The 17,168-nt window shown below is 41.7% G+C and overlaps 1 protein-coding gene across 4 annotated transcripts in view; it reads right to left on the reverse strand.

Annotated features, from left to right (window-relative positions):
• The window catches only part of nlgn3a (neuroligin 3a), a 131,886-nt gene that overhangs the window by 90,749 nt on the left and 23,969 nt on the right, over positions 1–17,168 (reverse strand). The window contains exons 2-4 of one of the 4 annotated variants that reach the window (XM_034232600.1): positions 14,381–15,064; positions 13,262–13,321; positions 4,289–4,348 (exon numbers count right to left, since the gene is read on the reverse strand). In XM_034232600.1, the coding sequence (XP_034088491.1) occupies positions 4,289–4,348; positions 13,262–13,321; positions 14,381–14,846 (586 nt within the window). In that variant the 5' untranslated portion in view covers positions 14,847–15,064. Of the gene's footprint in view, positions 1–4,288; positions 4,349–13,261; positions 13,322–14,380; positions 15,070–17,168 lie in introns of all 4 variants that reach the window. The other 3 variants (XM_034232598.1, XM_034232602.1, XM_034232601.1) reach the window with 3 other exon arrangements.

Raw genomic sequence — 17,168 nt, forward strand, 5'->3', positions numbered from 1 at the left:
TGCGGTTGCTATTCCAAGCTAGTGGACTTTCAGAACCTGCACATCATCAGGAGTGACGGGATGGCAGGAAAAGAGCGTGTCAGATTTCACCGTGTTCTCCACAACACTTGACATTTCTGAGAGGTATGACTTATGTATATAAAGAAAATCTAAACATGACATATGAGAAGGAGAGAGTGTGCACCTCTGCTATGAATCTTGACATTGCTACAGTTAAAGTAATAGGTGGAATGACCTTTGTGTGAAGGTGACTTCCTGCTCACTGGCTGGTGTGTTTGCGTGTTAAATATGATGTTGCCAACGGGGCAGACAGAGAGCAGTGAGTGCGGGGATGGAGAGAAAAGAGAGCAGAATAGACGCTGGAGGAGTAAAATAAAAGGCAAGCCTACAAGACTATTGGCAAAAGCTTCCTACAGCTGGCCTGGATCTAAATGGGAGGAGGAGGCTGTAGAGGTGCTGTCATCTCTAAGACTCACAGACAGCTGTTTACTCCTTGACTGAACCAAGACTTACTCTTTGGTCTCTGAGGGAAGGCTGTTGTCCTTGATGCAAGCCACAAAAGCTGGCATTACTGCACTAAAGGCGTTACAGATGTGCACACAAACTCCCTCAGCCTCAGTGAGCAAATTCAAAGTCCATCTCCATTCTTCTTCCATTCTCCAGAATGTTCAAAAGCAGCCTGTTTTTACATGTTTTTGCCTTCCCAATTATTTCCTGCCACTCAAGAGCAAAGGACAAGTTGGGAAACATAGACAGTGTGGTTCTCCGATGCTTTGAAATGGCTCGTCTGATGCCCTTGTGGATGAGCCATTAGCAGCAATGCTTATCTTGAAAAGAAGCTGAGCAGTATCATCCAAATATCTCTGCATAAATGGGCTTCAAAGGGACATGATTCCTCAACCCTGCCACATCATAGAGAATAGGATAGTGGCAGAATGGAGAGAATGGAGTGTGAATTGCCCCCGCTGTCGATTCACCAGTCTTCAGCCTGCCTGAGCTGAGGGCTTTGCTGGATGGGGATCCAGTCAGGCCTGTGCAATGGAATTAATGGTAATACCCAGGCAGGTGGAGCTCAGCTCTGCTTCCTGGCACAGCAACCAAGGAGAGCTCCTCTGGGGGCGGGGGTATGTGTGTATGCTGTGTATTCGGAGCTTGCTTCTAGATCTTGGATGCAAGCATTGTTTATGCGTGCGAGTGTGTGCGCGTGTGCATGCATCACTGGTTTAATGGATGCTGGTGTACGTGTCTGAGTGTGTGCACGCTCATGCTGGGTGGAAGCCTTCCTCCTGATTAGAGCTAGAGTCTCAAAGTGCCAAATGACAGACTGAGAACACACACACAAACACACACATGCACACACCTATTTTTCATCAGTGGGAGAGGGCCGAGGCAGCAGTGGTGCGAGTGGGGGACGGCTGCTCTCTGCCGAACACTGGGCACAGTACCTCAGCACCACTGCCATGTTCCACCTGGGAGATTTAGCTCCTACACAGCCTGACTTCCTCTATTTACATGGCCACCTTTATCTAACAACAGCAGGTAGTTGATTGAAAGCTTGCACAGCTTTTTTACAGTGCAATAACAGCCTCTGTAAAATTGAGTCTTGATTGTGGGCCGATGTAAATCACAGCAACTTGGCCGGCACGCTTGTGTTGCTGGAGGGAGTGTTGCGTAGAATTTGAATGCACTTTGGGGGTGCCAGGGGGCTGACTGTGGCTCAGACAGACAGGCGGACACACAAAAGGAACAGATAGAAAGTTGAAGGGAAAGATTGGTGGAAAGGATGCTGAGAGGGAGAGCCTGTGGGACAGCCAGGGGACCGAGAGAGATATAGAGTTTTAAAAAAGGTCATTATATTACTCGCTATTTAATTTTGCCTATCTCCAGGTCTTAGTAGAATGTTTTTATTGGAGCTTTTTATTGTGAATTTATGTATCGCTTGTCCATTACATATGTCACTTACTTTTGAGAAACCCTTTATTGTTCCAATAAAACGAATTTAAAAGCGTGTCTGGAGGGTTATAACAGGAGGGTGGCTCAAATATGGTGGAGGGAGGGATGGAGGGAATAAGCCCAGGAGAGACAGACTGCCAACTGAGACAGCATGGTAATGTTGGGATGAACAGACTGAGAGATGGAGGGGGTTAGACACAGAAAACAGACAAGACGGCAGCTCACTGGACTGAATGAGAATATGTGGATAAGAGATGCATCAGCTGAAGAGTGAGAGAGTGGGAGTTCTGCTTGTGCTTTGATTCTACTTGGCTTTTAACTTGAATACAAATGTTTGATTTTCATTAGTAATGTGTGCAGCACATTTACTGTAGACAATGAGACTGCTATTACTCGCTATGACAGTACAGCCAACTGTGAGAGCAGTAGTATGTAAGACTAGAAGGACTTTGTAGTTTGTGCAATGCACTCGGCCATCCTTCAGCGTTAAGTATTTTTCTCACAGAGGTAACAGTGCTCTTTGGGGACAGTTACAGAGGGCTGTCACTAAATGCTAGAATCATGTTATTGGCCATGACACTTCAAAACAAAGACATTCAGCAGAACAATGAAAATCTTCTGGATCATGTTTAGGGATTGATGGCCAACTCTGTCACACATGCATTAGTTACAGTGCTGTGGCAGAGATTCTGCTGGGACCGTATTGTGCTTCTACGGTGATGCTCTGTAAATAGCATTAGTCGCGCTCAGTGAAGAATAGACTTGTCACATTTTCAGTAAGACTAGTCTTGCACAACAGCTTGGAGTCCAAGCCTCTGTGAGCGCATGCAAAGACTTGCCAGACAAAGGGATCGGCACTTGTCAGCAATTTTAAACGGACTTAGGGCTACATACACTGACGCATGTGGGCTTGCTCGAAGGAACACAAACAATTCACATGCACGCTTATATACATACAGTCAAGCTGAAAACTGAAGGCAATTTGGCTTCAGTTGCAACAGCTCGAATGAAGAAACACCTGTGTGTCAAAGTGGTGCCATGGCAACGCTTCCTGTTCAGTGGTCAAGGCCAGCGTCAGCTTTCGTTCTGAAAGAAGAGCCAAGAGGCAGAGAGGAAGGAGTTTCACTACAAAACCCGTAAACATCTGGGAGGAAGCCTGGACGCCACAGGATGAAATATCCAATGCACGACCCACAGCGAGGCCGACATGAATTAAGCCAATGTACAACTCATATAAGTGAGGGAATATGCCAACTTGCTGTGACATCTCAGCTTCCCTGCCAAGTAACGAGTCCATATGCCCTAAACAGGCGGTAAGGTCCCAAGCAGCTTTTCTCCAGACATACAATCTTGCACACCAAATATACACATAATGTGCAAAAATCCCATCTGTCCATACCGAACAGTATAAATTCAGGGCTTTACCTTGATACCCGACATCAGGCTTGCATCACCTGCTCTACTGTGGCAAAGGAAGACAAGGGCGGGGCGATATCAAGGGTTTGATTTAGATTCAGAGACTTAAGCCGTTTCTGTTGCAGCACAAGAATCGTCTCTCATTCTAATCTCGGCAAAGATCCACCCTGAGCCAGGAATATCCCAAGATAAATATGGAAAGTGAACAATGCGATTGCTGAGCAGCAACTTCCCATTTTCTACACCTCTCGCCTCTAATCCTCTCCGGCAGCACTCCTGAACTGCCGCTCCTCATCTAAATCTGCTGGTAGACCCAGAGAACAGTCTGATATTATACTGCTGCTTCACTTTCCCTCTGCCATTATCACCAGAAACACAGCGGCTGGCCACACCGTACCACTGCCTCTGCCCTTGTAATAACAGTTGCTCCAGTCACTGTGAGATATTAAAATACAACCCGGACTTGGTTATCTAGACAGCTACTACAACCGATCTGACTCTGAAGCCAAACACTACTCATCGGCTGGATGTTGATACCCAGAAGACCTCACATTCACACACACACACACACACACACACACACACACACACACACACACACACACACACACACACACACACACACACACACACCCACACACACCCACACACACACACACACACACACACACACACACACACACACACACACACACACACACACACACACACACACACACACACACACACACACACACACACACCAACAGTTGATTAAATACAACATTGTTCTAAAGATTGTAATGTGACAGGGGGTGCTTAGTGGTTGCAATTGCAAGTAGAAAAACAAAGATAAATCAAACAAAAAAACATGAATGATCTGAAAACGATGACATTGTTTTAATAATCATGCACCATTTTTGTTCACCATGGAAAATACCTTCATCTTCATCACCGTCGTTATCCGATAAATCCTCGCCCTGTTTTTTTGCATGGACCCCTGTTATTGAAGCAGGGAGAGACATAGAGAGGCACAGGGAAATTCAAAATAGCATGTTTGGCAACACACAGATGGAAAAAGAGGCAATTTAATTCAAAGCAGTATTTGAGACCTTTGTGATGAATAAGAATGTTGACTCAAAAACACAATTCCCAGCAAAAAAAGGCATTTCTTGTTATGCTCAAGTACAATAAGACAAAAAATGCCATTTTAATAGTATAGACATTTGAAAAGACTACACTGGGTACAAAAGAATCAAAACAACCCTTGCAAAATGTAACGTAAACAATAAACACTTTTATAAGAGCATATTTGGAGCAGAGTCATACACCATTGGCATTTCGAGTAAAACATGTTTAGATTGATCAGACATAAAGCCCTGAATTATTTTGCGTATCAAAACCCTTAGCTTAAGAGACTGCTGTAAAAATGAACAGCTACAACATTCAACTCGAGGGGTTGTAATTGCATTTTTTAAACGGCTTTTTGAACAGGGTTTTAGTGTGTTTAAACAAGTCTTTTGTGACTTTATATTCCCTCCGGTAACTAACGTCAATTTCTAACTTGGACATTGAGTTTAAGAGACCATACAAATGCTAATACAATTATATTAAAAATAAATGTGGTTACTGGCAAGTTCAAGAATAATAAAACAAAAATCTGTTAAAAGAACCACGTTTTTTAACTTCAAGCAAAAGCATGTGCAGGGTGGAAACTTCCCTGGAGGAGGTAGAGATTTTAATAAATCAGAAGATTGCGTGTATTATATATACTCAGTGATGTGTGCAGCTACTTGTCTCTTTGCCCTGAACAGTAGGCAGTATGCTGTTGTCCTTGTGCTACATGTTAGTATGGAAATCTAGCCCTCTAGTGAACGAACCTTATCTTGACCTACTACTTAGTTGTATTATAGACTGGTTTGTGTGATATCCATGTATAATCACTTTTTAAAGCCTACACCAGCAGAGCCTGTTGATACCAATGCTGCTTATGGAGTAGGCCAATCTTAACATTCCATCAAATCAACAATCCATCCTTTTCTGACATGAATTTTTTTTTTAAATGTTGTATTTCAATGTTTTAATTTTGGTGGTACCCTGACCTTTTATGTAGCAACACAGTCAGATCAGATTTTCCTCCCGAGCCATGCTTGACACAGTTAATCCTAATGTTTCAGTGACCTTGAACTGTTCCTCTGGTGCAATCACTAGGCCTCTATGAATACAAGTTAATATCAAAACAAAATGGCCTGACTGTAAAGGAACTTTCTTAAAGCATTCATGATTTTCTTAAGATTCTTAGCGTTTCCCAGAGTGTTGAAAAAAACACCTTATCTAACATCATGTGGCTTTTCTTTTACGTCATCTACTGAGTGCATTGATCATGAGATCAAGATACATCCAGCTGCTTCCATGGATAAATCATTTCCTAGGGGATAACCATGGTCTATGTACACTTCACTCTTTCTCTACCCTTAGGCTTGATTATAAACCTTATTCTTCAAGACAACTAATAGCCTGTGTATCATTGCATTTGCTGTGAGTATTCATGATCTACAAATAGGAACATTCTGGGATTTTTTTTCTTTTTTCTGGATTGCTAGTCACATGAAGCCCTCCCCAAAGGATCATAATGACAACCGCTACATTTAATATTTCCCTAAAAGTCTCTAAGAGTCTTCATGTTGGCAAGCCAGTCAGTTGGGTGGAGTCGGACGCGATAAAACCCTCTTGGGCATAGGCTCTAGTTAAATAGCTTTTATTTGAATGAATGCACCGGCGTGTTTGAACATCTCATCCATTGTTAATTGATAGATGCAATATATTGCATAATGTAACAGGCTGAGTGTCGTGACATTTACCAAGTACATTCAAGCTCTTAAAGTGCAGAAGCCTTTTAAATGTGTTGATTCCACAGTCAGTGCATTGACCTTGTTCAGTCTAACAATTGTGCGTGATGAATAATGCAATCTCTATGGGCTGCTATATCAGCTTTAGACAAGCAAACCACCATATGACTAAGGCAACTTATTGATGTTGCATCAGCAAGTTGTTTGACGGTTGGGATTTAATTAAGCCATAAGAGAGGGTAAAGTGAATGGCTTGCCAGGTGTGGCAGGCAACTTTCTCCTCAGTCATTTACTAATGTAATCAAAATGTATAATCAATTAACAACATACAATCTAAAATACTTAGTTTGCATTTGTTCCCTTGAATTAATGGCAAGCAAGCGAGAAAAGGTAGAAATCCATCACATGGATTGAAGACAAATTGGTCCTTGTTGTGGCACATCAACTTCAATACTTCGATTAAAAAGCAACTTTGGTTAAAATAGCTTAAAGTGAGTGGTTTCAGATACAGGACTGGATTTTAAAATTCTGGATTGTTTAATCTCTTGGTGCAACAATCCCCCAGCAGAAATCTAGCTTTCACATTACAAAGTAATCTAATGTTGGTTTGTTGTATTTGAATGTTGCAGCAAAAATTGAGGTCGTTTTTCAATCCCAACATATGAAGCCCTCTGCTTAGGGGGATCTCATTGAAGTGAAGGAGACTGCATTGTTCTAGAAAGTGCTGATGTCTAGAAATGCCACTGAACAGTTTACGACAGCACCAGGTCAGTCAGATGCATCATCCTTGCGTTATGAAGTGACTGCCATTAAGCTATCAGATGTCAAGCCTCTCTCATATGGGCTTCAAAAACGTTTTAGCCAAATAACAGTCAGCAGCCCGGCAAATAAACATGCTTCACCTGCTGAAACAGCCTTTTGTATGGCTTGTTAGCGATTAAGGTTATTGTAGTGCTGGTAAAACAGTGATGCTATTGAGTGATCGCGCTTCAGACAGGCAAAGATTAGATGGTAGGTGTCGACAGGGAAGCTCTGTCACTTTGAATCTTGCTCTCTGTGAAACTGTGTGTGTCAGACGCTGGATCTATAACAGGCGCTTCAAACATTTGACATCCTCAGTGACTCAGCATGTGAGCCTATATTTGACCTTGAATCTGATAAAGCGATGCCACAGCGAAAGAGTGACACGTTTAAATTAAACAACAATGGATTGATGAGTTTCTTTGCGTAGCCGGCCTCCAGGAGTCAACATTTGCATCTTTTGAAAACAGGTTGCATCTACAATAACAGCTTTTATTCATGTTTCTCGACAAGCAAAATAGAAACCTGTCGTATTTCTCAAATCAGGTTCAAAGAAAACACCTTTGATGGGCTGATTTGTTACGTAAATGCTGCATAAAATGTAACAATTCAGCAGGTTGGAATTGCAAACAAAAGATAGTATGCTAGTAGGGCTGCTCGATGATGGCAAAAATCATAATCTCGATTATTTGGGTCAATAATTGATATCACGATTATTAAAAACGATTATCCATTTACTTTGAAAACATCAATTTGTTGGAGAAAAAACGTGAATATTATGTTTTTAACAGTTGATTACCCTGAACATTAAGTTTAATTCAACTGAGAAAAAAAAAAAAAAGTAATAAAAAAAAAAAAAAAGGTAATAATAATAATCCTTTTATTTTTATTACGTTGTTTTCGTAATCGTTGCAAGCCATAATCGTAATTGCGATTAAAATACGATTAATTGAGCAGCCCTATATGCTAGTTGATTGTATTTTTACATGAATAACCCCAAGCATGTTCACGCACACGCACACACAGAAATAGACTGCTTTCAGGCTCTAGAGACTTCTTCACTGAATCCAAAATTCACTCAATACATCGCAGAAGGGCTGAATGTTAACTGCCTTTCCTTTGCTGGAAAAAGGTTTGCTGACAATAGATGGGCCTTAGAGTTAAATATCAGAAAGGTCAGAATGTGGAAAGGGATTTAGTGAAATGTGAAATGTTGCAGCCTTGACCATTTGGAGCAGTTATATTCAGTCTCTAATCCTCAGGTGGCCATTTTTCTCTTTCAGAGGGCCCGGATCACTCTCTCCTCCTGTCTTCCTGCTCTGTGTCTCTCTTTCCGTCTGTCTCTCTCCAGCTCTCTCAGTCATTCTCCCAGTCTAGAGGTTAAGGAACAGCTTGGGAGGGACACATAAGAGAGAATGATGGAGAATGTAGCTAAAAGGTTAAGGAGGCTGTAATCCTGCAGTAAAGGACAGCCAAAACTCACACTGTGCTTCAGCTGTTCCCAAAATAAAAAAACAAACAAATAAAAGGCAGCCAAGTTGTCTTTCTGCCTGTCCAAAGCTCCATAATGGAAAGAGACATGTTTAACACAGACCGCAGGCTTCTGAGTATGGTGGCAGCCTAACACACTGAGGTCTCTTACCTCGGCAGCGGATCCTTAATGAACCATTTGTTCTCCTTATTAGGAAAAAAAGACTATGCTGCACAAATATCTTAGAAAAACTATCAAGACTCACCAGGCTTCAGGCTTCTTAATCTTCTGTAAGACACAGCAGTCAGTAAAGTAACTGCTGCACCACAGTTGAATATGCATAATTACTGATTTCAGATTCATTCAAAGCCTTTGAAAGCCAGAACAATGCAGGTATTTAGCCTTTAACACATTGGAGGCAGTAACACACCAAGAAATGTGTCAAAACATCCCCAACGGCAGTAAAGAAGAGAACTGTTAGCATTCAAACCTGATTTGTGCTGCATCTTTACAAAGGTATTGTGAGGAAGGAAATGCACGGAAAACATGTGGTGAATGATTAAATCCAGTTAAAGGAGACATTCAAGTTCAAGAGCACACGTCTAATAAAGCTAATAAAGATACCGGAAGTACAACATCAATTGTGTTTTCTCCTTTAACACAGCTTCCACAGGCTGTGTCCTCAATCCCTCTTTGTTTTGGGATAAACAACAAACAGAACTGAGATATTGAGCCCTGGGTTGACCGTGGAAGCTGGACAGCTCAGCAGCAGAAGGCTTCTGAATAGGCACTTCCTGATTAGGTCGCGTCTTGCATCTCAAGTCAGTGTGTGACTGTATCTGCTGTTGGCTGGGTAGCCTACACTCACTGGGGTCACAAACTGTGCCATATAGATGGTCACAGAAGATTATGGAAGTGATTTTCTGTCAAATAGCAAAAGCCAATATTTGTTCTTTTCTTCTTGGAAAGTTTTTGTGCTGTCTGCTTGGCGTACAGATTTTCTCGGCAGCACCCCCTTCTTCCCCGAGGCAGGGGTGAGTTGGCCAACGAACGGGATTACCATGGTGTGTAACTGAGCGCCATGGCCTAGACGCAGGCTAACCGGGATCAGGGCTCCTTTTCCAGCTTTCATAGCGCTCTAGCATCTGGAGGTCATCCTGGTAAGAGGAAAAAATTGTCTAGTGTTTCTGTTCGGGTACTTAATCTACAGGTTTGGCAACTGATAGGGCTGCTCAGTACTGGCACTGGTTCTATAACACATGGCAGCCTGCTGCCTGTGAGGGCTGCATAAGAATGATAGTTAAGTGGTCCAAATCAAGCCAAAGCGTACAACAGATTCCACCGCACATATCTCAAATAGACTCATGATGAGGCATGCATTTAGAAGTCAGGACGGTTGATCTCAGATATATCTCAGAACTGTGATATACAGCGAGAGCAGTGTGAAGGACCCTAAGGACATTATTTACAAGCGGGATGTTGTAAAACCCCGTAGAAAATAATGCTCGTATTGTATAAACAGGCAGCATGCAGCACAGTGAGTGCTCCTTATAACCTGCAAAACGCCTCAATGAGGATCTCATCAGAAGGATGTGAATTTATAGATCTCTTTTTACAGTTTGACAATCAGTTGTACAATGTAAACCTCTTTTAAAGAAGCGATTGACCTCATAAGGCTTTGTCCTCACAAAATGGACCCATCTCGAGCCAATCTAGCACTCTGAGGCTGAATAGTGCTTAGCTGCACATCATTACCCCTCTCTTCACTCCATTCACTCTGACCGAGAGAAGAGAAAATGACTGAGTGATATAACCAAGGCTTACATGTCTGCTGCTATGTGCCCTGTGTGCACACTATAAGGCGACTTCAGAGAGAGGAGTGGGCTGCGATGCTGATCTTGCAAATTAGACTACCTGCTCAGACATCTTGGACACGCAGTGCTGCGCTAGTCTAGCTAAAGAAAGGACAGCCATTCTCTAAATTGCCTTTTAGTTGGTGTAAACATCAATTTGTTCCTGAACAAAGACCAGTGGGCTGTTGATTTTGCACAGCCAAAATTAGCTGCACAACAATCCAAGCTCTGAACAAACGATACTGAATATAGGAACATCTACTATAGAGCCTTCCATTCTTTTTTTAATGAGTCTCTGATTATTTGTCAGGGCACGACTGTGCAGTTTAAGGGCTTTCACCCTGTTTAATGAAGGAACATGAGCTACATATTTGATAACAGCACAATAAGTGGTTTCCCTGCACAATACCCAGTAGGATGCTAATAGCACAGGATCTGAAAAGCAGACTTCCTTAATAACTCTCAAACTCTTGTAAAACAAGATTTTGTTCAAGTGTATTCGTACAACCATACCTCTAATTCATTAAAGGGTTATCTAGATGTACACAAGCTCCAGACTGATCAAATGGTAACATACTAGCCTCCTGTCTTGTATGTAACAGGTGGACGAAGTGATAATGGCATCACCAATGGGTTTTCGGATTTAAAGCTTTAGGTTAAAATAAACTGCAACAAAAATCTCAAAATAAACTTAAATAAACTAAATACAGACTGAAATAATGTAATGATTAATGAATATAGATGACAAGGTATCCACGCGCTAAACGATGTTTCTCTGAATAGAAACATGCAAAGAAAAAGAAAACGTTAGACTAGATACTTAGATAACAAACTCATCACGAAAATGTGTACGGAGACAAGTAAACTATAAATAAGTCATTTTCTTACAGATTTCTACACAATGTTCTATCTATCAACTTCTTTTAGACTCCTGGATAATAGAGAGAATGCAGGTTTAAGATACTTCTTTATTGGCTTCTCTTTTTAGACCCGGAGGTTGTTGCTTGCATAAAATAATCACTATTGCTACAAAGGTGCTTCACGCTAGGTAAGATAGCCATTTCCTCCGCTACAGTCACAACTGCATACTGTTGCTTGGCAACAATCACACAACCATTTAATCAGAAGTCAAATATCATACTTCTTTGTGTAAGTTAATCACTCTCTCCTCCAGAGGAACCACATTCATAGAGATACAGATTGTAAAATTGGTAGTGAAGGTGTTATTAGTACTGAATATGCACGGTGTGTATGACTCTACTCCATTAAACAGGTCTCTATTGAAAGCATCGCAACACTTTAAATATACTTTTAAATATATACCCATTTTATTAATACCAATTTTATGGAAGATATCTAACTGTTGAAATGGCACTAATTAAAAATATTTAATGGGGGGAGTGATGATGAACCATTAAAGTGTTTCCCAATTCCCTTTAAATTTGTCAAACATGACTTTAACTTCCTCGTTGGAAACATTTAACAAAAACAAGAAAGTATGCTTCAGAGCTTGCTTGCTACATTGCCTAGGAAGGATAAATGATGCTTCATTTGCACCGCTAATTCAACATAAGCCAAGATTAGTAGAAAGCAGTGTAAAAAGCGGTGCAATTGAAATAAAGAGAGTTTCCAGCCAGACTGAAAATTACAACCTTTGTGTTTGTGCATTAAGAACGATGCAGCAATCATTTTTATGCACAATAATGTGTCACAAAACCAACATATGAAACTTATGATAAACCATTTTCTCATTACCAGACATGGGGAAGATAATTGAAAAATTCCACGTGGAAGGGGAATATTAAAGAGATATTTCTGTGTATATTCCACAACTGGGACTAATTCAGAAGCAGAAGTGCCTGGAGGGCCAGTCTGTCTCTAACTAAATTGGTTTACCAAAGCAGAATGTACGAGAGCACCGAGTCAGGCCAATAGCTGCTTCCTGCCTCCATGGAAATCAACAGCCGAGGTCTCAGCTGAAACGGAATCTTTGCTGTGGAGCGAGGTATGCTCAGGGTCAGTCTTCAGGCAACTTGTAAGGTCTCCTAGTGCCTTCAGGCAGGCTTAGAGATTGATCCCTCTTTTGTTATCAACAGAGACTTTAGCTGTAGCTAATGAAATTGGGCTGTGTCTCTCCATGACTGTGTGTTTTAGTATTTCCCACATGGATGGATGAAAGCTGTCATGCCAATAAAATACCCCACCAACCCCCTATTAGAACAATTGTGAATCATAAATGTAAGACAGAGGTGGCCCTCCAGATTTGAGTAGAAATGTAATCAACGGCTGAGGCTCTGACGCTTTCAGGTGTCATGTTTGACAAATACTTCCAATAAGCTGGTGTCCTTAAGTGCTGTCAGAGCAGTCTGAAACATTACTTAAGTTTTTTGCATACCAAGTCGAGTTTTATCTTGTAGTATTTCAAAGCGGCACTCATGCTTCTGATTTAATAAACCGTTGGATTTAAACAGTATTCCACTCTGAACATGAAAAAGCCATACAATCATGTAAAATAAATAAAATACATGTTATTCTTAGACATCATGATCTACTGCTTGACAAAGCGTCATTATTTATTTAGGGACTGGCATGTTCATTGCCTCACACACTCTTGTAGTAAAACCACAATTCAGCACGCGCACACACACACACACACACACACACACACACACACACACACACACACACACACACACACACACACACACACACACACACACACACACTCTCACGCACACACACGCACACATCTCTTACACTCATGTCAAGGTTGATCTGAGTCACGAGTCCCACGTTCATCTCAATTAGCACTTTGATTTGGGAGTTGATAGGTGGTGATATTGTCAGCTTTGGAAGGATGCACCCATCACTCCTCCCCTTTTCACTCTTTCAATTCCTTTCTTTCGTTCCGTGTTGTCTTTCTTTTTTTTTTTACATACCTCCTTTTCTACACATTTTCTTGTTGGGTTTCCTGGCACATTCCTTGGATATTCTTTTGACTGTAAAATGAATGGAAAAACTACAAAATAACAGAGAACTCTGGAAAAGATTGCATGTGACATGCAACAGCTCAGACTGAGTCAGACCCCCCACCTTCACCCTCTTCCCTCCCCATCCCAGTCATCATTAACAACAAGAACAACAGAGGACCTGTTGAGAAAGTAACTGGGGTGTTGCTGCAGAAATATTCCAAAATGGTAGAATGAATTTGCTGCATCCTGGGACACAGGAAGCCCATATTCACATGCACTTCTATTTAAGACCCATTACAGCCACACAGCAGGCAGAGGGGCTAGATTTCCAACGTTTTGCGGTTTGCATTGTAATCTGATAAGTGAAAGTGTTATTTGACATTGCACATTTGATTCTCAGAGCACTTAACATTTCAAGCCCATTTTCTTCCTGTGTGTGTCTCCTTAAAGTGGCAAAAATAATGGGGGCCATTAAAAAGAGTCAATATCTAGAAATCTTAGTCAAGGTGGAGCCCAATCTATGTTTGCCTTTTGCACAAAACCTGGTTTGAGCTTTGTGCAAGGACAAACTGGATAAAGCAAGGAGAGTAAAGGGTCTTACATAGGTCAGGCTGATGCCACAGGCCTCTCGTGTACCAGACAGAATATTTCACCAACCCTACAGTAGTAGATCATTCACTTATGAGGCAGGCTACAAATGACTAATGGCTAAGATCCCCAGAACAGTCAAGACAGTGAGGGTAGGAAGGTGCACCAAGTATTTCCAATCTGTTCCTTGTATGATTAGATTTCTTTGTTTTTTTTTCTTTTTTTATTCAGTCATATTAATAAGTCATTAAGTCATCAAAAGAGGAACCTCTAACAGTGGCATGGAAGGGGAGAGTTGATGAAAAGACTAAATGAAAGACCAAGTCAAGATGGGAGGTTGAGATGATGGACACGGACACGGCATGCGCCAGACAACAGGTCATGCTCAGCGCAAAACACAGAGGTGACCCAAAATTAAAGAAGAAAGACAGAGCGAGAAGGAGGCAGAGACAGAAGAGTAGGAGGAAAAGTTGGGCCCTGTTTACTCCACGCACTCACCATCCTCAGTTGGAACATAGATGTTGAGATAAAGACAATCTTCGTGTTGATCCTGTATGTAAGTCGTGACTATATCCAGGTTGAAGGTGAACCATACAGGCATCATGATCTCTGGCACAGCGTTGTGAATATTTTGTGGGCAGACTGGAGCAAAGTGAGTGGCGTTCTTGATCCCTGACCAGGAGGAAGGGGGCTCCGGGGGCATGAAGCGCTTTTCTCCCACTGGGGACGCGGCGTATGGGACCCCCAGATACTGGTCCACGGGCCCCAGAATCTCACTGGGCAGGGGCACCCTTACCCCTCTGAGTTTCCCATACTGCGTGTTTACAGTTGGGTGGTAGTTCTGACCTCTCACGGCCACAAAACACCAACAAAAGCTCAACACCCACAAGGACACATTGGTGCAACTGTGGGCACTGTGCCAGTTCTGCGAGGGGAGACGACTTCTCCTTGGAGAGAACCACATGGTCCTTGTGAGCGAGTGCAACTGCAAGTGACCAACATACAAGCCGGGGCACCCCCCTCAGCAAAAAAAAACGTCCCGCTCAGCCCTGCAGTCCAGCCACCTGAGGGACAGTCATCAGCTGCGATACTGGAGCCCGCCGACTTACAGACGAGGAGAAACGGTCACAGATGCCTCTCCGCACGGAAGTCCTCATTCACCGTTCTCTTCTATCTTCTATCCTGTGCTGCAAGAGAAGAGGACAAGACAATTAATGACATCTCCCTGACAGCCCACCGGTTCAATCCCATTTTATTCACTCATTTTGATTGACTTGTGGAGTCCCTTTCTGGCATGACATAAAACAGCTCACATAAACATGACAGAGCTCTTTCTGTTATCATCAATCCACAAATTCAACCTGCCTTTAGCTTGATATTGCAATTAACTGCTGGGCAACTTCTCAAGATGTGCGTAATAATTCCACTAGGACAAGTAAAATGTGAAAGGCATCAACTATCAGTGGGTAATTAATTATTCTTTACTTCAAAGGCCAAAATGTATAGATAGATGGACAATTTTTCTTTACATCTGGCTTAAAACAAATGTCAGATGTCCGTAAGAACACTAAACGAGGTTTTGATTGATGTTATCATTCCTACTGTTTATGCTAAGCTTTAACATACCATCTCTCATAATGCTTACAATGGAAGTGATGGGGGGGGGAAATTGCAGAAAAATTAATTGCAAAGTTTATGTGAAGCTGATATGAGGCTTCTGCAGTCGGAGTCAAATCAAGTGGGTATCATCCAGAGTTACATCCTTTTGAGTTTAACTTTTACCAAACAGTGTTCCTCTGTTTAGATGCAGTACAATAAGTAATAGTAGTAAAAAAAAAAAAGGGATTTTGCAACCAAAAAAAACTGAGTGGTGAGATATTTTAAAGGCCTGTCTGAAAGTAAACACAGATTCTAGCCTGCAAAGCCTGTACAAAATGTATGGACAACAGACAACAAGGAAGTTGTGAACATTTACTTTAAGATTAGTTTCATTTACTAGGAAAACATAACTAAAATCCAAGAGCAGGAGTCATACACAGAAACATAAGAGCATGATAAAAATGTCATGCCCGGCTTAATGTCATGCAGTCTTTTCCCTACACCTCCCTTCGGTAGAGATATGAACAAGATACAATTTAAATGTAATCTCCCCTGTTTGCAGTTACAAGAGATCTCTTTTTGGGATGAACAGGAGAAGAACCAGAGGAGGATGAGGCTACAGGCTGCACAGCTAACTCCAATGACATTGCTTAAAATGCTAATAAAGAGTCCCATGGTGATCCAGTGGTGTCAGGGACAACACCTTCCCACACTGTCTGATCAATTTTCAATTTCTGTGGCTAAAGGGTCCCCCTCAGCCTTGTGCGCCTACTGCAGTATTCATTCTAATAACAATGGAGAAGAAAAGCCAGCATTTAGAGGAGGATATTGCATTCCAAAATGACTGTGTAAATGATTTATAATGTATCACAAGCTGTTGGAAGGCCACTAACCACTGAGAGAAAGCAATCCTGACGTTCCTGGAGGTGCTGTTACCGCTAGGCAGCTTTCCCTATTTGCGGCAGACATGGAGCTATGGAGAGCCTGCCTGTGGAAGTTGTGAAAGTCCACCGATACAGTACATTTTGTAAACATGTCAGGTAAACCCACTCTCACTGAGGCCACACCACTTGCATGTGTGTGGTGGACAATTCGGCTCTGGTGCAGTGAGCACCTGCTAAGTGATAATACATGAAAAGCCATCCATATCCAATCTGGGGACTAAAAGGCATGCATTGCTGGAGGCTAAGGGCTTGCAAAGGTGTCAACATTTAGAAGAGTCAAGCTAACAAAGTCCCTCACTGCTCAACGGGATTCCTTTCTAGCAGGAGCTGAAAACCTAGCAGATGACTCTGCCATATCCAAAGACTATGAACTATATTGTTGAAAGTTATTCTATCCTGTTTATTTTTCATAAAAGACAAGTGTAAAGTATTGACCAGTGCTACATACCACAGCATTTATGGGCTCAGCTACAGTGAAACACTTGAACCTAGGTGGACCTTTATCAGAGTACAAACCGCTCAACAAATAACACCTACAAAAACATATATTAACTATTTAATTACATTACATAACAAAAACTTCCACATAAGTTATACGATTCAGCTTTTGTTAAAAAACTATTCTATAAAAGTGTTCATCAAACGTAATGGTCATTTAAAAGGCTGTATTTGATGTGCTGTTTAATTGTATCGCCTTATACACAGAGATTTTTATAACATGTATTCCATCCCATTTATATTCA

This window comes from Gymnodraco acuticeps, unplaced genomic scaffold (assembly GCF_902827175.1).
Source record: "Gymnodraco acuticeps unplaced genomic scaffold, fGymAcu1.1, whole genome shotgun sequence".
Classification (NCBI taxonomy): Eukaryota; Metazoa; Chordata; class Actinopteri; order Perciformes; family Bathydraconidae; genus Gymnodraco; species Gymnodraco acuticeps.